Source organism: Rhinolophus sinicus, chromosome 1, assembly GCF_057876585.1.
Source record: "Rhinolophus sinicus isolate RSI-liver-muscle chromosome 1, RSI-T2T, whole genome shotgun sequence".
In the NCBI taxonomy this organism is placed as follows: Eukaryota; Metazoa; Chordata; class Mammalia; order Chiroptera; family Rhinolophidae; genus Rhinolophus; species Rhinolophus sinicus.
Window position 1 is genome coordinate 149,947,406 of NC_142501.1, and position 22,356 is coordinate 149,969,761.

At 33.9% G+C, this 22,356-nt stretch overlaps 1 protein-coding gene across 31 annotated transcripts in view; it reads left to right on the plus strand.

Annotated features, from left to right (window-relative positions):
* The window catches only part of ADGRL3 (adhesion G protein-coupled receptor L3), a 756,105-nt gene that overhangs the window by 519,863 nt on the left and 213,886 nt on the right, over positions 1 to 22,356 (plus strand). For all 31 annotated transcript variants that reach the window (XM_088791158.1, XM_019743751.3, XM_074324504.2 and 28 more), the window contains one exon: positions 2,351 to 2,431. In XM_088791158.1, coding sequence (XP_088647284.1) covers positions 2,351 to 2,431 — 81 coding nt within the window. The remainder of the gene's footprint in view (positions 1 to 2,350; positions 2,432 to 22,356) is intronic.

Genomic DNA, 22,356 nt, shown 5'->3' on the forward strand with positions numbered 1-22,356 from the left:
CCTGTCCCATTCTACTGGCTCTTTGATATTCCCATTCCCCTTAGGAACGTATTTGTATACACTGTGATCTCCAACTGCCTACAGTATCCTCGTGGAACATTCTTGAATTACATGCTTATCGCAAGACCAGGCAAATGTGGCGTTTACAAGGACTCTGTTACAAACTGATTGCAAGGCTGGTAGTTCCAAAAGCAGCACTTGTCAGAGTGTAATCACTAAAATCTATACTTTTTTTTTTTTTTTTTTTCAGGTTTAGTATACTGAGAACTTTGAGAAAAATATTATGATATAGATGAAAACACTAGGTTTGGAGTCAAAATGCCACTGGCCTTGCTATTTATTAGCTTCATGTGTTTGAGCCAGTTGCTTAATCTGCGCTACTTGTTTCTTTGATTTAAAAATCTGTATATATTAACATGGTCCCTACCTTTAAATCTTCAGAGTGATGTTGGTTGTATTAAAGGAGACGATGTACATATGAGTGCATGGCATTTATATTATTCGTGGTGAAAGCCATGTTCCTTGATTAGACATGAAATCAATATTTTATATACTGAGGTTATTTTGAACCAATACAAAGTGAAAGATTCTTATTTTCACTTACATGATCAATAAAATTTCAAACCAATTCATTTGTAATGACATGGGACCTTAAAAACAAAAATGTTTCTGCAACCAAGTATGCAACACAGGTAAAAACATCAGGTGTTTTTATAATTAAAATACTCTGAAGTTTTTAATAAGCGATATTACACATGGACTGCTAACAGTGCACAATCACTGTCTTATTTCCTTTATAATAGTGCATTTAGTATTCCACTGAAACATGACCAGTGAATGCACAATATTCTTAGTTACCATTATGAGGGGCTGTGTATATTACAGCTGCTCCACTGTGACTGCTGTTAGCTAGAAAAATGCTGGGAGCAACAGCAGCTACTATCAACAGGGAGCCATATTAATTATTTGAAATGTGCCTCATAAGAGGAATCAGCAGAGTTTATTGCAAGTCGAATATTACTTGAAACGGGAAGGTTACTCTAACTGTTATCATAATCTATGTATCATTAACTTTCCTTGTTTAGGAAAAGAGATTAACAGCCCTGTAAATTGGTATAGTAAATGTGTAAAATATAACTGCATATTCCCATTGTAAGAAGAAGGTGGTGGGTCCTCCACTTCCACAGAAACTTTTATAGAAAGTAGCTTTAGAAATTGAACTGACTCTGTAATGATGCTTTTTTGCCTTAAAATCCTAATTGCTTACTGAATCATCAGGATGCAAACTATAGCTGCTTTGAGCATTAGAAGATTATTTTGTTTTTTAAGCTAGCAATTTTTTCAGTCAGCATCTCAGCCTTCAAGTCAGGTTTAATACTTTACTCATAAGACAGGAAGTGTATCACAAATACGTATGTATTGCTTTGTAAGGACTAGAGAATAAATTCATCTACCTGCTTTTTATGTTGTGGTTACTTATTGCTTTTCCATCAAATACAATAATCAGGTAGGAGTAGTTTTCTATTCAAGTGATGTAAGTAAATAAAAAAAATAAAAGTTAATCAGGGTTATAAAATTATCTAAATAAGTGCTACTCAAACTGTTGTCTGACATGGATGCCAGTCTGCAGCCTGTTTCTTACTGACCTGCAATGAATAAGTGCAGGAATTGAGAGTGTGGTATATGAACCAAAAACAACAAAAGAACAAGCCAAACAAATGAGAAACAAAAACTCATAGACACAGACAATAGTTTAGTGGTTACCAGAGGGTAAGGGGGGAGGGAGGTGGGGGGTGTGGGATGAGGGTAAGGGGGATCGAATATATGGTGATGGAAGGAGAACTGACTCTGGGTGGTGAGCACACAATGGGATTTATAAATGATGTAATACAGGATTGTACACCTAAAATCAATGTAACTTTACTAACAATTGTCACCCTAATAAACTTTAATAAAAAAAAAGAAAAGAAAAGAAGCATTTACAGCAAATTGGAAGTACTTAAAACCTAACACGGAAAAATTGGGAATGGTATTTTGTATGACTTTGGTTTTAGTTTTTCCTTCACTTTTCCTGTAAATCATTTTAATTGTACTTTTTAAAGTGTCACTCCACAATAAAATTGTAATTTAACAACAAGCCCCTCTCCCCCAGACTGTAAGAAGATTCAATTGTTTGATGTTTGGATGACAGATAATGTTTCTGTGTTTGGCTAGATCTGTCTACACCCTATAATGGCTATTAATTCAGTGTGGTGAGAGATAATGTAACATCCTAAAACAAACAAACAAACAAAATAAATACAAGGACAAAACTACAATGTCTTTCTAACATTTATTTTTGGGTCCACAGGGCAGGCACACCATGGACAGGTATCGTACATCTCTCCACCAATTCACCTTGACTCTGAGCTAGAAAGACCCCCTGTTAAAGGTGAGTTGTTATTTTCTTTTTTTCTTAATGTAAAGGAAGAGGAACTCTATTCATTCTTTGATGAAAGCAATTAATTAAATTAAAGATGGTTGTAAATATGTGTTTTAAAATGCAGTGCTTATTTAAAAAGCAGGGGGAAATAGTATGTAAGAAATCTGATGAGAGTCTTATTTATAACAGGTTACCAAATAACCATTATTTTTTTATTGGAACTTTCTTCCTCCATTATCTTATTTTTTAATAAATTAAGATATCTTAATCAAAGTCATAGCAATAGATTTATTTCCTTACAAATTTATGTTATTATCATTATTCTAAAAACTCATTTTAGTGGTTTTAAAATGTATAAATTAAAATTACGTATTTTAAATTGGTGCCACTGTTTAAATTAAAGATATTTTTAAAAAACAAGTCATACAAAATAAAAGTTAAAAGTAACATTTATAATTGCATAATCTAAATACAGAATTTGTCTTTCTGCTTTTAAGAAATACTTATTAATGATTTTCAAAATGTTTTATAATGTTGAAACCAGATGTAATATAGACATGTCTTTTAATTTTATAAATACCAAGTATCCTAGCGTTAACTTTTCAGTTTGAAATAATGCAGTATATTTTCTTACACCGCCAAAGTATTAATTACTTGATACAATAACAGGCGTTAGGTCTGACTTTTATGAGCATGGTTTCTATACACGTTATTTCTTCTGTCAGAAGTCTCTTACCTTTTCTTTTCTATCCATTAAGTTTTTACCAGGGTTTCAGGGCTCTTCTTTATCCTCAGGTCCACTCAGCTTTCCCTGACTGTGAACTACCATGTTTCCCTGAAATAAGACCTAGTCAGACAATCAGCTCTAATTCTTTTTTTGGAGCAAAAATTAATATAAGACCCAGTCTTATACTATATTATATTATATAAGACCCGGTCTTATATTATAGTAAAATAAGACCTGGTATTATGTTTACATTATATTATGCATATATATATATATAAATTATATTATACAGATATACATATATAATAATATACATTATATTATACATGTATATATATATATTAATTTGGGGGACAAAAATTAATATAAGACCGGTCTTCTTTTACTATAAGACCGGCTCTTATATTAATTTTTGTTTCAAAAGACATATTAGAGCTGATGGTCTAGCTAGGTCTTATTTTAGGGGAAACATGGTAGGGAAGAACAAAGTGAATGCCTTTGTTCTCCAAAGTCCCGTGCTTGCCTCAGTTTTTACACCTAAGACATTGCATTTTAGTTTTCAGTGTGCATGCTTCCCTTTCTCTTATGCAAGGTCCTTAAGGGCAGAGAAGGTCATAATTATTATTTCTCTTCCAATCACTGCTCTGTGCTTGGCACGGAGTAGGCACTCATACAATGATTTCTAAGTGACCGTAATTGAAGGTGACAATGTAGATTATGAAGGATGCGTACTCGTTTCTCAAGGAGGAAAGGGAACAGGGACAATAAGGGAATCCCACTCGAAGAGGAAGCAGAATGAACAAAAATATGGATATGTGAAAGTTGTGATATTTTTAAGGAAATGTGCTGGGTGCACAGTAAAATGGAGCAGTTCTAGTAGAAGAGACTAGAAAGATGTAATGAGGCAGATTGTGAAGGATTGTGTACCACATGCCGAGGAGTTTGTACTATTTTTATCCTGGGAAAAAAAAAATCATGAAATACTTTTTAATGAAAAAAAAAATTCCAAAGTCAATGGAATGTTACATTGTGACATTATCAGCTCTTGATATGAGAAAAATATTTCTGAAGTCAGTATAGATGATGAGAGATTGGCAGACGGAGGCTGTTTCAGTAATAGAAGTAAAAGATGACTGGAAAATTAGTTAGGAATGTGTCAGCAGCAATGAAATGTTTTAAAGAGACATGGAATTTAACTGAACAGAACAGGGAAAGCATCAGAAATACCTCTAAAGTTCGTATGTTGATTAACAGCTTGGATGCTTATGACATAATCCCTCACCATGAGGAATACATGAATTTTAAATTGATGCATTATTTTAGATATCTTAATTCTTAGTAAAATGTTATTCCTACCGACGATGGAGGCCTACTTATGCATGTTGGTGACTTTAATATAATTCAGCTCTTCAGACACGATCCTAGTATGATTTGGGAAGCGTACTGTAGGTCTTGTATAGGGTAGTGTAACATTCCACCCCAAAAGTTACTGGCTTTAAACAAGAAACATTTATTATATTTCTAAGACTTTTTTGAGTCACATGTGTGCTGACTTGGCTAAGGGTAGATATTTAGATATTTAGTAGTTAGCAGGCTGGGTGGCTTTGCAAGAGAGGGAACTCTCATGTATGATAGTGAACTTGATGTCATGTGGGGTGATGGCAATATGCCTCTCATTATCACGCAGACTAGCACAAAATCATTCCCACTGTGACGGGATTTCCAGTAATATGTAGGCAAGTCCCAAAGTTCAGGTGTTTTTTAAGACTCTGCCTGTGTGATGTTTGCTATGTCCCACCAGCCAAAGCAAGTCAGCCAACCTTAGACATAAGAGGACAGAAAGAAATTTCATCTTTTAATGGAGGAATGACAATCCAAGGACCGTGAATACAGGAAAGAGAGGAATTTGAGCCATAGTTAGGTAGATAGAGAGTAAAATAAGTTTAGAATGAAATAAGTCAAAAATTGGTAAAATGAAAGGATTTAGAGCTATTAAACTTAACCTTGGAAGTTCTAGTCCTTTCTTATTTTTTTGTTTCCTCAGCTACTACACAGGAGATCAGAAATAAGAACTTCACAGTGTCTTCGTGAGGATTAGGGATAATACAGAATAGAGTCTGGCATCTGGTAGGCCCTAGATAAAATGTGGTTATCACTATGTACTGTTGGGTTCATTGCTGTGGTTGGAGTATGTGAAGAAATTGGGCTTTAAAGCAAGGCAAACCTGTATGACCTGAGGCACCTTCTGTCTGTCATCTATAAAACAAGGATAATAGTGCTAGCATGTCAAATTTACTAAGATGGTTAAGTGAAATAGTTAGTGTCAAGTTCCTGGAAGATACTTGACATAAACAAGACCCTAAAAAGTTGGTAGGTAGGTGAGGCTAACTAAAAGCTTTGGTTTAAAATGGCATCATCTTAATAAAGTGTACTGTTGGCATTAAACTGGATAAGAATGAATTACTAGAATGCAACAGTCATGTCTGCTTGACACCTGCCTCAAATTATCCTCTCTGCCTTAAAATGATTGTCTTGATAACTTCTAGTTCTCATATCATCGCTCCACATACGCTGACCCAGAGGCCCTCCAAAACAGCTCTGTGATTAATGCAATTGCAACTGTAGTCACTAGCTCATGAGCCACAGTCCTGCAGTTTTCAAAAAGAGAACATTTAATTAGATAAAGAAGTTTGTATAAATCACCAAATTAACACGGCAAAACATCATGTGTGTTTTTCTTAATCTAAAGTTTTATTTAAAAACAAATATTGAAAATGAGACCGAGTGGGCATAATAACATCATTACTTTGGAACCACAATGTATTGCCTTTCCACTTCAACGATCAGCCCTCATCTTCATTCAGTATTTTTAATTATACTGTAATTATTTTTGATATTTATACGCAGTCAAATTATACAAATGAACTATACCATACCTATATCTATGTACGCAAATCTGTTTATTTGTGTATATCAATATATATACACATACAGAGAGAGTACACCTCGTATATATTATAAGTTTTTGTTTTAACGAATACAATGAAACAAATTAGTTTCTTTAAATAATTTGGAATTGTATCTCCAGTAATTGTTTTTTTGTGTGCGACCAGACAGCAATATCCTCTGAAACACCTGAAAACTAACATTGGCTAACCATTTTAGCTTTACTTTTTTATACTTTTCTGCTATAATTTTATACATATGAGAATATGAGAGATATGTCCAGATATTTCTCTTCCCTCGATAACCATAGCTCTCTCTGTTTGCCTTCTTGTCTTCATGCATGTTACTGTTTTCGGAATTATTGCTTTATAGATTACTCCCTTGTGTATTCTACAGACTTGATCATGTTTTTTATAGGAAAACCATACTACTTAATTTTCTGATATTCATCAAGCTAGCAATACAAAACAACAACATTTAAAAATGTATTAATATAGTTATCAATATTAGCACAATATTGTCAATGGAAAATATGCACTATCATACAATAACATATCATATTGCTTCAGATATTTTACCAATTTATTCTGTTCTCATATGAAATATTTTGTATTATTCGGTACTTTTTAAAAAAAATAGTATTCTACTTTGAGTATTTGAGACAGTGAATTAATTAATGACAACTTTGGAATTATGTTTTAAAACCCTATTTTAAAATACAAACAATTGTTCAGAATATATACACATATAGATATAGATGCAGATATGTAGATATCACAACTTCATTCCTTTTTTTTTCCCTCTCAAATTCGATATCACCTGTGAATCATTTTGGTTATAATTCACATGTCACCATCCTACCTTCTTTCTATTAAATTTATTTCAGTTTTGCTCATTTTTTAGGGAAAAATATTTTGTTTGTCATAATATCATTTCCCTTTGCTATTGTGTATTTTAATTGTAACTAACATGTTCTTAGTAATCATATAGAAAATGTAGTAGCAAGTTACCAAATAGCCTTGAGTAAAATGTTATAAACTGCATTTCAAACTAGCCAAAGTATATCAATTCAGTGACATACTTATTCACTGATGAGTAATTTCAGAGATTCTGTTCTTTAAATCTAATATAATCATACATGGCATTTGGTCACATAATTTATGCTTGTGATGACTTTATATGCATTCTTCAATTTATAGATTTTATTACTGGATAGGGTTGTAAATTCCAATAGTTTACTAGTGCGTTAATGTCACAATACATTACAAGGTAATTAACCAGAGCTGCCACTATAAATAGAAAAATAGTCACAGCCCTTACTATAAACTACTTAATAAAAGTAAGATCCTGAATCAGCATTCACCATTATAGTAATTTTTCTTGCTGCTATAGAAATTTTTCTAATTTCTCATTAATCAGGACTTTAAAAAAAAAATCTTCATCTAGAAGCACTATTATGTTTAAACGTTTCATTGTTCAAATAAGTTTGTTATAATTTTGTAGTTAATTTAATGGATTGATTATATATTTCTGTATGCAAATAAGTCCTCCATGCTTTTCAGATGTATTTCCCAATTTTATATATTATAATCGGAAATGAAAGACTGCTTTGCTAGTTTTGGTAACAGATTTGTAAATGAGCACATTGGAGTATTTATCAGGACTTATTAAGAGTTGCAGTTGTGACTTTTTCTGTCACGTATTTTGCTTAGCATTGCAATCTAAAGATCCATTCATGTTGTCTCAAATGGTAGTATTACATATTTTCTTATGTCTGAGTAGTATTCCATTGTGTATACATACCACATTTCCTTTATCCAATCATCTATCAGAGGGACACTTTGGTTGTTTCCATGTCTTTGCCACCGTAAATAATACTGCAGTGAACATTGGGGTACATATATATTTATAGAGAAACATTTTCAATTTTGGGGGGTAGAAACCCAGGAGAGGGATTGCTGGGTCATATAGTAATTCTATTCTTCATTTTTTAAGGAACTTCCATACTGTTTTCCATAGGGCTGCACCAATTTACATTCCCATCAGCAATGTCTGAAGGTTGCTTTTTCTTCACAGCCTCTGCAACACTTGTTATTATTTGTCTTGTTGATGATAGCCATTCTAGCAGGTGTGAGGTAGTAACCATTGTCACCCCAGTGAATTTAATTTAAAAAAAAAAGAATTGTACTTACAATAAGAAGATGCCTAGTTAAAATAAAGCAAAGTAAAATTCAGAAGAATTAATTAACAAACTGTATTAACTATATTAAATGTAAAAAAAAAAAGGCGCAGTTGTGAAGGGCACATGTCCTCAGCAACTATTCTTTCTTCACCAGCCTTTATTTTGCCTCCTCACTACTCACATGAAAAATATTCTACGCCTTAACATGTCTACATTGGAGTCAGAATCACTCAATAAAGGTAGTTGGGGGGGGAGAGTTATTCATCAGAATCCTGAACAGAGGCTTATATTATTTGACAATTAAATGTACCTGTTGGGGCATGCCCTTCAGGTGAAACTTGGATATTTTGTTTTCTGCTGTCTTTCGTTTCATTGTTTCCGTATACAATTTGGTGACAGCCTTAGTGGTCAATTATAGAACCCAACAACCCAACTTAGGAATTCTGTTTATATCACCGGTGATTCAAATTAGATAATTTCCTGTCAGTAACCAACAAAAGACATTAACTTCTGTAAAATATCCTCCATTTATATTACTAAGGATGATATTTTGAATGTTCTGCTACATAAAAAAATTTGGCAATTACCAGATACACTCCATCTTCCAGTATGATAAACCATTAGTAATAAAGCTGGTGAATACAGCATTGTATTTATTTTATATATTTTATATAATCTTTCTTTAGAGAGTCTTATATTTAATCAGAAGTCTAACGCTAAATACTAATTTGTGCATTTGCTTGTTGACAGTACAATTTATAGTCAGATAAAAAGCTAAAATATTTGTGCACAGTTGAAAAACTGCACTTATTTTTAAGTTTTTTTTCTATAATAAACTGAGTAATATACACATGGCACATAATCAATGAACTAGAATCATACCAGGCATTAAGTTTCATGTACAAATTGAATTACATTCAGCAAATCCACACATTGAAAATATTTATTAAAGTACAAAATAAACAGATGGTCCTGTCTGATGCATCTGTATTAAAAATAGGTTATAGCCAAAGATTTAGCTTCCCAAATTAGAGACATTAGCACACGATATTATCTAGTGAAATGTAAAAACATTTGAAATTGATTAAAATAAAATAGGAACAAGACATCTGACATTCTTATTGAGGAGTTTCTAGGTCTGTCCTTTAATATTCATAATGGTGTTTTTCTTACTTACCTGGTTAGCAGACGTTATATGGTAGAACATAAATCCCTAGCTTTAGCCGTCCTTACTCCAAAGGAATAAAAAGGAAACTTGCATATAAGAGTACTTTGACCATGTTAAATAAACACCCCTTTCCTACACTTGTAAATGCCAAACATTTTTTCTGTGTTTCAAGTACACTGTTTAAAGTACTCCTACGACATAGAGGAAGAGAGTATAACTTGTTAATATAAATGCTAGACACCACTCCCATTTATTAAGTATGTATCTTTTATCAGACACAGGAAAAATATTTTATATACATTATCACATTTAGTCTTACAAGGATCCTATGACTTTTTCATTCAGACTTGTTGATCTTTATATTTATATCATCAGGCATACTACTCTAAAGCTATATAGTAATAATTATATTTCAGTTGAATTTAATTGAAGATAAATTCCAAAGTTGTGGTAAAATGTACTTTTTAGTCAATATTATTAGGAATAAATATGAGGGTTTTGTAAATTATAACATACTTTACAAATATGTATATCTATATTGTTTAAAAGCCAACCCTTATCATTTGAAATAACCCACTTCTACAGGTCCCTTGTGGTATATAATTCATATACTGAGAATAAATATTCCAAAGAGTAGTGTGATCTGGTAGTTTTTCACATTAGGTTCTCAGCTTGTGTTGGCCATCTCTCAGTGAGCCTGAATGAGAAGGGAGATCGTTCTACTTCCACACTTGCCGATGAAATGATATTCTCAGTATTCAAATGGCGTAAAATAGTTACTGTTGTGATCTGAACATTCTCCTTCAGAATCGATGTGGCTGATGGCAGATCCAAAGATAATGATCCTTGACTGGAATATGATGGTTCCTCCGTGGACCTATTGCTTAAGACAAGGCAAAGTCCCTGAAACTAGGATGTCTGTAAGCAGCTATGACCAGGGGTCAGTTTTCAGAAATTCAAACCTCCCACCTCCCCCAGCTCCCTCTGTCCATTCCTAATAATAGTCTCTGGGACAGATTTCTCTTTGTCTTATTTTGTCTTTAATCTCATTCAGAAAAATGGGACTATAGCCACTTTATCTTGTTCAGAGAGAAACTATTTAATATTTTCCAAAGTTCACAACTTTTTACAGGGAGATATTGCTAGTCAGTAATAATAACAATAGCTAACATAAATAAACTTTAAATCGTGTCCAAATTTAAAATTATCTATATGACTCTCACTATCCCAATTCTTGAAGAGAGCCCATCATAATGCTCTTCAGGATATTCCAATGCATACCTACCTTTTTTGAGTGGACATGGTATGAACACCAAGTATTTAAACTTTACATTTATGCCTGGCTCCATTTTAAGCACTTGACATGGATTGTTGTTTCATTAAGTTCCTGAATTCCATGAAACATATAGTATTGTTATTGTAATTTTGTGAATAAATAAACTGAGACATAAGTTTTGTTTTGTTTTTAACTTCTAATAGGTCATACAAGTATTAAGTATTAGAGCTAGGACTCAAACTTAGGCATCTCTAAAAATCTGCGAAGACAGTTTTTCACCTATACAAAAGGAACGGTAACTTACTTTCCCAAACAATATACTATTGCAAGTAATTAGTAATGAAATACATTATCAGCAAGGGATGGTGGGGGAAATTATCCATAATATAGTATTTTTAGGAAAATCCCTTACCATCTTCATAATCCATTTTAAGAAGACAATATGATATAAGTAGTATAAAAACTCATGTACTATTTATTCCCTAGTGGCAACTAAATGTTTGCTGTGTCTGCTGTCTTCTTTTATAAGATAGAATGTCTTTGTTCTACTGCTAGTCTGTTATCTTTTACTCTTTTCATGAAACGTCTACTGTTTGTCTCAATAGAGGTTTCTAAAATCATATCATAAAAAAATAAGTCAGGCATACTGATACCATTTTACAAAGTGTATACAAATTAATCTTTTAAATTTTGTTTTGTTTTATTTGTGACAAAATACCATATTTTGTGTTTTTTAAATTCTCTCCTAAAAAAGTTATTATTTATGTAATTACCAGAAAATAATTTTATACCTGTGTACTAAAAATTATTTATCTCGCTGCCTGGAGGAGACAGTTGAGTAATAGTTGTGTTGCCTGCCACCATGAAAGCCTGGGATGGGATAAAGAAAGAACTGGCCTAGATTTCCAAATGTAACAGTTACCCTCATCCCCACCTGCTGAATATCCACAGCTTCAAGGTTCCAGTTCATTGGTGCACTGATACAACATAAAACACACACACACACACACACACACACACACACACACACAACACTCAGGATCTTCTTTAATATAACAATTTCTGCTTGACTATAGATTTAGAAGATAGGTTATGATAAAAATTATATGTGGTAAATTAAAACATTTAAAAATATCTTTTAGAGTCAATTGCCTGAGATTAGAAAAATATCCTTTTTCTCTAGTTTCGTTTTTATACCTAGACAGTAGGGGTTGGTACTGTTAAAGATACAACATCTACCTACTTATCACCTCTTGGAAGATGAGTGTCCTCTTTCCTTAGCTCTACAAAGGCATATGCTTCTGTCTGAGAAGTGTTGACTTTTGTTACCAGTCATCCCATAACTCTCCAAACAGCGTTGGCTTCACACTAAGAGGTCTTTCATTCCCTCAATACCATGTCCTTTTCTCTTTGTTGGTTTTAACTCTGAGTCCAGCAATTCTTTCCAATTCTTAAGAGTCCAGTAAAAAATCATTCCTTCACTGGAGCAGGTCCTCCTGTTCAGTTCAGTGTCAGATTCTCCTGGAGTCTCATGGAAGTGCGCAGCTTGAAGACTAAAGCTGTCATTTCATCCTGCTAACCGCAGCTTGCTAACTATATGATCATGCACCCTAGAGCCACAGCAACAACCTCTTCCCCAGGATTGTTCACGTATCAAATGTCAAATATAATATTATACGTAAAAGTGCTCCATACCCTGTATAATTATATACAAACATCATTTAATATAATTTAGCAGCGATACTAAATTATGACTCTAGTCTAAAACTCTGTGCAGCTCAGACATGGTAAGATCAAGAAAATAAGTCCTCAACAGAGTTTATAATGTTCTTATCCTCCTTAAATCCTATCGGTTTAATTATGATAGTTTTATATTAAAAATAACTATGTTTTCCCTGTGAATGTCTATACGTTTAAAATCTGAAACATGTATCAGACAATAAAACTATCTGTCACCTTCTCTCTGTGCTCTCCTGAAAAAACTTTCATTCATATTCAACAATTATTTTCTATGCAGTTGCATCTTATTCATGGGTTAGATTCTGAAGTTAGTGGGTTAGTCCAAAAAAGCAAAACACATAAAACAAAAACAAATTCCACCTTGAAAAAAATCCTCTAAATTATCCATAAAATATTGTATATCCAACATTGAGTTATTTCTCAATATCAAAAAATGTGAATACAAAATTACCCCAAATCTCTCTTGGTTGTGGGGATCCTTGTGTGATAAGTGGTGTGGGGGAGACATAAAGCTGAGAGAACATCATCTGTACTCCTCCAGCCAGTCTGGGCCATGTGCTCATTGAGTAAACTAGCAAGTGGACTCTTCTCCCACCCCAATTATTTTTTAATATTTATACAGAGGGTGCCAAAAAATGTGTACACATTTTAAGAAAGGAAAAAACTGTAGTAAAATTGTAATACTCAATATATACTGATAACAAAAGATGACTACAAGTCACGTTTGACTTCTGCGATTGCAAAAGGTGCTCAAAGTGGTTGTCATCAGCATCCAGACACTTCTGATTATGGTGAACTACTGCTTGAGCAACGTTGACCAAAGTGTCCACTTGTATATGTTTTTTTTGGCACCTCCAGTAGTTGAATATAAGTCAAGTTAATTTTGATGCGACTATACTATAGAGTGCCTACTATGTGCTCTGCACTCTACAGGAGACTGGCAATAATACATTGAGATACAAGACAGAAAAGATATTTGCCCTCATGGGCTTCAACTGGTAGTGGGGAGGTGAGCAATAGATCAATTATGGATTAAACAATCAGTATTATAAATAGGTTATGATTAGAGGTATAAAGAAGGTATGTGAGGTGGATGATCAAGGAGAACCACTCCAGGGAAGTGACTATTGAGCTGAACTGTGAGAATAACAATGAGTTGGCCGTGATTGAAGTTGAAGGATAGTATAATCAAAGGCCCTAAAGCAGAAAAGTCATGGCGTGTCAATTCATTTGTTCATTAAGCAGATACTGCTTAGGGCCTCCTAAGTGCCTGGCCTTGATGGACTTGTGCAGTTTAGAAGTCTGTCAACATTTCTGTTTTCATGAAACATACACTCTAAATAGGGGAAAGAAACGACAAATCAACAAAATATTAAACAAATATATAGACATGATAATTTCTGGAACATAATGACAGGGCGGGAGAGCTGAGTACTGGGGATATAGTCAGAGTATTTAGGCAGGATTGAGATCATGCAGGGCTTTTCCAAAGAGAAAACAGAGCGGGACAGTAGTCAAAGTGGTAAAACAGATTTTTTTTCAAAGAGACCTCAGTATAGAACAAGCATCAACTCTGAATATAGCACGGATAAGTGGGAATTTATAGGCAAGCAACAGAGTGGGGATCGTTAGAAAATTGCTAAGAATATTACTAAATCAAGGGTTAAGGAGATTCAGGAACTGACATGATAAGATTCTTGCTGCACACAGGCTTTATGATCAGACGCCACCTAGGAGATTCTGGAGGATGAGGTAGCCCACAGATCAGGAAGGCTATCACATGTTAAGGGTGGGGTGTTCTGAGTAAACCACCTTGGCAGGATTCTTGCTAAAATTGGATTTTACAAGGAATTGTACAGATGGACCCAGGAAAAGGTTCAGGAGCCTAATCAAAGTTTGGTCAAGCAAAGAATCTTTGTCAGCCATGTGGGCAATGAAAGCAGTTGAGGTTTTATTTTAAGAACTGTGAGGATCCCTGAAGGGTTTTTTACACAGAGTAATACATAATCTGATTTCGATTTTTTGAAGATGACTCTAGCTACAGGCAGAATGGAGAATGGCTCAGAGAGGGGTAAATCCAATCCTATCAGTGTGGCCTTTGTTTAAAATTTCATTTACAGAATTCCCTCTTGCCACTTAAATTCTCTGAAGATTCTCTTTCCTTCTTTCCCCTCCATTTTCCACATGACTGGCCTCCATGACTTCTCTGATCCAGTAGTAGCAGAAGAATTTGGAAACGGGCAAATTCAAATCCCTACAGGACTAAGTTCTGAGCCCTTTAGAAGCAGGACCTGAGGGAATACATGCCTGGATTGCAGTAAATCCCCTGGAGTTCCTCCAGTCCCTGCAGGGAGGAAGAATGTGACCTGCTAACAGATAACCAATGAAAAGACTGCATTTGCTGAGTCCATAAGGATCAAATTTTCATGCTAGGCACACTGAATATTGATGGTGTTAAAACAAGAATAGTTTTAGATGTGGCTGGTGATTGTGAGGCTGTTACTCTGTTGGTCAGGTTAGTCTGTACTGCCTCTGGAATTGGGCAAGGTGTCAGTGTCCACAGTTGATAGGGTGTGAACTCGGAAGAAAGACACTGACTAAAGGGCTTTTAGCTCAGATTATAACACATCTTTATGTACCAAGCCTAGGGAAACCACAAAGGGCTTCAGGCACAGAGGGTATTAATACAACTCTTACATAGAAATGTGGGCTCCAGTGTTCAGGATGGATTGAGAGTACAGAGAATTAATAGGTTATTCAAGAAAGGGTTCTTGAGAGTACAAACTAAAAGACAGTAGCAATGGGAAGAAAGAAGACCTGGTGGATTCATAGACACTGTAGGTAAAGCACAAACAGTCTGGTGATTGGTTGGCTATGTTGAGAGAGGAATCAAACATAATTCCTTGATTTCTAATTTGGATAATTTGGGTAGATATTGATATGGTTCTGGAACTCAGGAGTAATTCATTTTCGAAATAAAAAAGGTATCCAATATTAATTCTTTGAAAAATACATTTAACATGAAATATGATTGGAAATTGTTTCCTTTTAGTCTATGAGAGCAATAAATAACAATTGCAGGGGTGTCTGAGACCTTTAGCCTTTTACAAGTAATTGAATTGACCCTTTTGTCATCAGGTCGTTAGTTATTTTGAGATGTAATTTATTTAGAAAGGTATGACTAGTGGATGTATGTGATACTGAGTCTGATAAAGTTCTTTTCTGGAACCTGAGATGCATGCCTGCCAGACTTTATTTAGCCGTTAATGAATGAATAAATGAAGTCAAGGCCATAGAGTAAACAACCACGCCTGCTTACCCAATGGTCCATGCCTTTCCTTTGTTGCACTATTTTGAAATGAACTTCTTCATTTCAAATATGTGTGTTCATTTGAGAGGGGCACCTCAGGGCATACTTGTTTGTTAGATAAAGCCATTCTTGAAGACAGAACACAGAGCACACAGGCTGCACTGCAAGCAAGCACATAAAACCTGGTATGCCAGCTGGAAAATGTGTTAGGCTTGTACTTCTGATTTCTTAAACTTAAAAAAAAACACAGGTATTCAAGTTTTGCTTCTGTTGTTTTTCCCTGCTATATAAAAATGTGATATTGATATCTTACAGGAAATGGGTTTTTTAAAGTAAATCCTCAGTTTTAAACTCTTCCCGCTAAATAAAAGGCTGTACTAGTACATATATATATATATATGTACTAGTATATATATATATATATATATGTACTAGTATATATACATAAATATGCACTTCAACTCATCAGAACATATTTTAGCCGGGCAGAGATATATATATATATCTGTATATATATCTCTGTATATATATATATGTATATATATATATATATCTCTGCCCGGCTAAAATATGTTCTGATGAGTTGAAGTGCATATGAACTGTTTACTCTGAAGAATTTCTTAATTAAGTACTTCATTTTGCATTTTATGGAAATGTGTACTTTGAAAACATTGGTTAAATTTGCTATTTCCAACCTGGCCCCAGCAACAGCTAGAGCCTGGACCATTTCCGAAGGCCTACACTTTATGCAGCACTAATATAAAGCAAATTCCACACTAAAAGCTACCTGCCTGCCCCTCTTCTGTTAAACTACCTAAGGTAAAATGAAGAACGTAATCTCCCATTATTTCCCTTGTTCTCCTCTTCCCTTTTTATTCCTAGTATTCTAAAACTATTACTAGTGGTCATGCTCTTAACTTTGAAATATTTATAGAAAAAAGATTTGTTTTATATGAGCAGATGGGCCAGTTCTAAGACAAGCTGCTATATTAATAAACATGTGTGGTGCTTTATCAGCAAAGAAGCCTATTTTGACATTTCCTCTGGATGATTTGTATAGCCTATCACTATCACACCTGGTACAGGGACAATAAATGGGCACTTAATAGTCAAGCAGTGTGTGAACACCTTCCATTATAACTTCATTATGTCAGATATAATCATCTATTACTAAATGTCAGGCACCTAATTTATGATCGGTTGCCCTATGGAATTAGTAGCCATACAAATGAATGGTCCATTCATGTCACTTGTATAGTAAATTTCATTCTCCCAATATCAGCCCCTTTTTTAATCACATGGAATTAAATCGATACCTTTTGGGATTTTAGAACACAAGATGTTTTGTTTATATTTATGAAATTTGAGAAGAGGGCAAATGTGAATCTTATATGATATACAATTTCATATGTTAATGCACACATCTATTTAAAACAATAATGCAATCCTTTAGTTACCTTAGAACTTAAGTTTGATTTTGGAAAAGTGGCAATGCTCTTGGGGTGGGGGCACTCCCTAGAGATGTGCTGTACAACGATGTTCATATAGTTAACAATACTATGCTGTAAATTTAAAAATTTATGAAAGCAGATTTTTTAAGTATTTTTTTTGCCTCAATAATAAAAAATAACCACTCCTGCATTGGACAACATAAACAAATATGTATTCAGCCATGGCACTATCAACAAGATATGTATGAGAGAGAGTAAAAAGAAAAAAAGCTTATTGGGAGAGAGGAGCTGAGGGCAATAAAAAGACAGTCAGGGAATTAGTATTTTGTAGACTTTCAGAGTTAATGTTGCTTACTGGGATATTCAGAATCTTCTGGCCCTTTCTTTAGACTTAAGAACATACAGACAGAACTTCATTATATGTATTTTCAAGGTCACTATTAGAGAGAGCTTCAGTTCGGGTGAAGATTTGCGATTGAAATTACTATCTATGAAAAAGTTCCTTTCAGAGATGTCTCAACTGCTTTCTATTGAGGACCCAAGGACGGCGGGGGTTGGTAAGATCCACTCTTTGGGAAAAGAAATCTCAAAGACTCTTTAGCAATCAATAAAACTATCGGACCTTCCAGATTAGGAGGCGACTGAATGTTACAGACAGAAAAATAGTAACAAACTGATAGTAGAGGTGGATGCTATGAGAGTGAATCTACATTAGTGTCAACACCATAGCATGATTGTCTTACCATTCGAAGGTGTGGAACTGCCCAAAAGATGGTTCTGTGTGTCACATAATGTCACAGACTGGCAGGGTTCCACCCAGTTTTTGCTTTCAATGGGAAGATTAGTAACACTCACACAAGAAACACAATGGCGGGTTATTAAGTTCTTCATGGGAGCTGTACACTTAAACGTAGCATTTAAGAAATGATGTCTTACACAACTGAAAAAATGTATTTGAGGAGAAACAAAGGGTCGATGCTAAGTATGAATAATGGAGCTTATTCCTAATATCCTAAAGAATTAAAAAGTTCTGGTATTGTGAAATAATGTGACTTCACTGTCTCACTACGCTGATACATTTGTAATTGGCATGTACATAGCTGTCTCTGATTTCTACTCTCTGTAGACACCAGTGGTCAGTGGACAGGCTGTGTACAGAATATTCCATTGACTTGAATGACTGGAAAGCTCATTACGGTACCTGCTTTAAAACATTATATTTTAATGATGAACCCAAATATTAAGGTTTGTTTGGTGAAAACGTATGCTAAGGTGACTTAGAGTGACTGGCTGAGATACTTCAGTGATGCAGGCTCCCCAAATGAACTGAGCAAGACTGCTGTCTTTTACAGATTTGAACCCTTGGGCAATTGTAACCAGAATCAAGGGGTAGCTGGCAGCAAGGCTCAGATGTCTGGCAAAAAATTCCCAAACCTGCAGAGTTTCACATAGGAGAGCCCTGAGCCAGTTCAAGCTAGATAGCTGAGTGGAACTCAGTGCCTGTTCTAAACTACCAGACTGGTACTTGGCAGGGATATCTGGTAATTTACTCTCCCTTTCCCCTTGCCTTGTATGTATTTTTCTCACAACTTCGTTGCATATGCCACATCAAAAATCTAGCTGGGTTGTTTGGAACCTTATTGGAAAATCTTGTTTTATAATTACTTGACTAGTCTAGAATCATTGTTTTTCTCACCTTTCTGACCATCAGGTTTATGTGGTACCACATATTTTTTTCTGTGGTATCTACAAGCAAGATCTTGATTATTTTAGTGGACAAAATAAAAACCATTAAGGAACATCACTGTCTGAATATTAGAAGAAAAAAATATGTATTTATTTATATCCTTATCTTCCAGTTCATTTTATTTTTGCTGGTTACGCCAAGACTGACTTGAGAATAAAAGTACATATCATGTTGTATAATTGGCAGCAAAAAGATGGGTGCACTGAAATTTTATGCAAAATAACTAGCATAATTCTTGCAAGGGCACTTGGTTCATACTACAGTAAAAAATATGCCAAGATGAACACTTTGCCTTTTTTTATTTTCAGCTATATTTATGGTCTTTAAAAACCAGATTAGTAAATAGCTTGTTATCATACACACTGAAATTGGGCTTAACCCCTGCTAAGGGACAAAGCAAATTCAAGAAAATATACTGAAAATATTTTAAATGTTTAAAAATAAAAGAAAAAAGTTAATAAAAATAGTATATATACATATATGTGTGTATATATATATATATATATATATATATATATTTATTTATTTATTTATTTAATTTAATTTAATGAAATAGCGCATGGTAGAAAATAACATAACTGTAATTTGTAACAGCAACATGAAGGAACCCCATGATCTAATTATAATTTATTCAGGGTGTGTACCTTTGTAATGAAAAGATTATAAATAATGATACTTACAAATCTTACTTTGAACACTAATCTTTTAATGTTTGTCAAGTTTCATAGAAAATTAAAATTTCTATTTAATTTTGTCAAATTTAATAGAAATGTTTGTCAAATTTAATAGAAAACTTTGAGATATAGGATCTATTTTAGGCTATCAATCAATAAAATGCAAATTGCCCTCAGTTCAGTAGAAATAGTAAGGAACTATCTTTTTCCTCTAGGGTATAATTGAAACCATTATTAATTCTGATTCATTAAACAGCTGGGAATTTGGGGACAACAATTAGATGTATTTGCAGGAATTGATTGAAGAATATATAATCTAAAGAAAAACAATGTACAGTAGTCCCTCCCCGCTTATATGGACCCCCAGTGGATGCCTGAAACTGTGAATAGTACTGAATCCTATACATAATATGCTTTATTCTATACATACATGCCTATGATGATGTTTAATTTATAAATTAGGCAACTTCACAAAGAGAAGATTTGTTCTTACCGTAGATCTTAGCAACATCAGCGTACAAATATTTTCTTTCCTTCCTAAGTGGAGAACTTTCACCTTTTCACTTAAAGATAACAATTTATGGCTTCTCTTTGGCAATTTCCAGCACCACTACTCTTGTTCTTAGCAAGTGAAATATGGGTGACTTGAACACAAGCACTGTGATATCACAACAGTCCATCTGATAACCTACATGGCTAAGTGACTAAGGGGCAGGTCATGTATGCAGCATGGATACACGGAACAAAGGGATGATTTACTTCCGGGGTGGGATAGAGAAGGATGTGGCAAGATTTCATCATGCTACTCAGAATGGCACACAACTTAAAACTTCTGAATAGTTTATTTCTGGAGTTTTCCATTTAATATTTTCGAACTGTGACTGACTGTAGGTGACAAAGCGTGGAAAGCAAAATCGCAGATGTGGGGGGACTATTGTCAATTTTTGAGAATTCACACTTTTGCTGAGTTTATTCCTTTCATATGTTTCACATAAGTTAAAGTAACTTAATTTTTTTTTTCATTTTCTAAACTAGACAAACTGTTCATTACATTAAAGCTCAAATTATAGAATTGCTGAGAAAAATATTGTATAACTAGGTTCCTATCAAACTGTGCAAACCCATTATTGTATGTATTGTTGAATAACATTTGTGATGCAAATAATTGAAACCTTGGAATCATTAAAGTCATAAAGAAAGCCAAGCAGAATCAATTTAAATGAATTGTTTCCTTTATAAAATCCACTGGAATTTTTTCTGTGATTTAGAGGAGATACTGTTAAATTATCATATGAAACTTTATAGTGTCTTGTTCATTTTACCAATCAAATAATATTTCAGGACATTGTCCATTTCTAAAACTATGTGAATTTAAAGTACCCATAATTACAAATCAAGAGGTATGTAAAACCCAAATGTCTTCCTTATGCTAATATTTTCCTTGAATAACAATATTATTCATGAATGCTTATTATAGCACTTATTAACATTTCATATTTAAATAACTGTATTTATCATGAAACAAATTTACTTCTGTTGAACTTTTAATAGGAAAGAAATTGGTAAGTGATTTCCATTTTTTGTGTCATGTAAGATCTTTGCCTTTATAAACATGTAATTTAAAATACGACTTTTTCTCAGCTTCCGTCCAGCAGTTACTGTAGGAGTAATGCTGAATAATAGAAGCAAAATTGAAATCCAAGACTTTGGAAATAAGGTTAGACATGCCGTTAGCAAATAAAATAAGAACAAGAAAGGTCACCACTGACCAAATAGCAGGTTTAAGGCTGGTACACAGTTTGGTGCTATATATAGGTTATTTCTAATTCTTATGAAAAGTTGGGAAGTATCTTTATCCTAATAAATGTAAGAATCTGAGGCTTAGAGAAGACGAGGTAGCCCACCCAGGGTCATGCAACTATTAAGTGCGAGAGCTAGGATTCTGGAAAACATTCTTAACAGTGACCGTGTTTTTATAGTTGGTAAATGATATGGCAATAGTAGCAACATGCTAATAGCTCTTAGAAAACAACTTTAAAAAAATAACAATCATGATAGCCTTCTAGGATGAAAAGATCACATGCTGTTATCAGTAAGTGAGCCGTATTTCCCAGAGACAGGGGTGTTGGGAGAAGGCATTGCATCATTATTTTAACATTGAATTTCATCTATCATGATGTACTTACTATATACAGCTAGGAGTAAGCTTTAGAACTGTTTTGTTTGTTGTTGATAAAGTTCTTTTGTTTCTCATCAAACTCTCATTACTGTGGGTCACATTACTCAGACCCCAATCTGTGGCTAAATGTAAACCACATTGTAATGATATTTAGTAATAATTACACTTGCTGGATTCCATCACAGGGGGAAAGAGGAAGAAATGTTCATGAATCACTTTGACCATCTCATTATATATAAAGATAAATACCAGATTTAAATCAAGAAGCCTTGTGTTTCAGTTTCTGAAAAATGCAGAGCTATTTTAAGGGTGCGTGTACAGTGGTTTAAAATTACTTACCAGTAACAATATGAATCTAGCTCTATAAAAAGGAAACTTAGATATAAACAGGACATTTTCACAGAATTTCTCATGGTAGTTAAACATCTGTCATTTAGGATTCTATTTAATGTAAGATTGTCAAGTAAGTAAACTCAAGACCATTCTTCTATTTGTTGAAACTTCAAATTTTTTTTATATGAAGTACATTAGAAC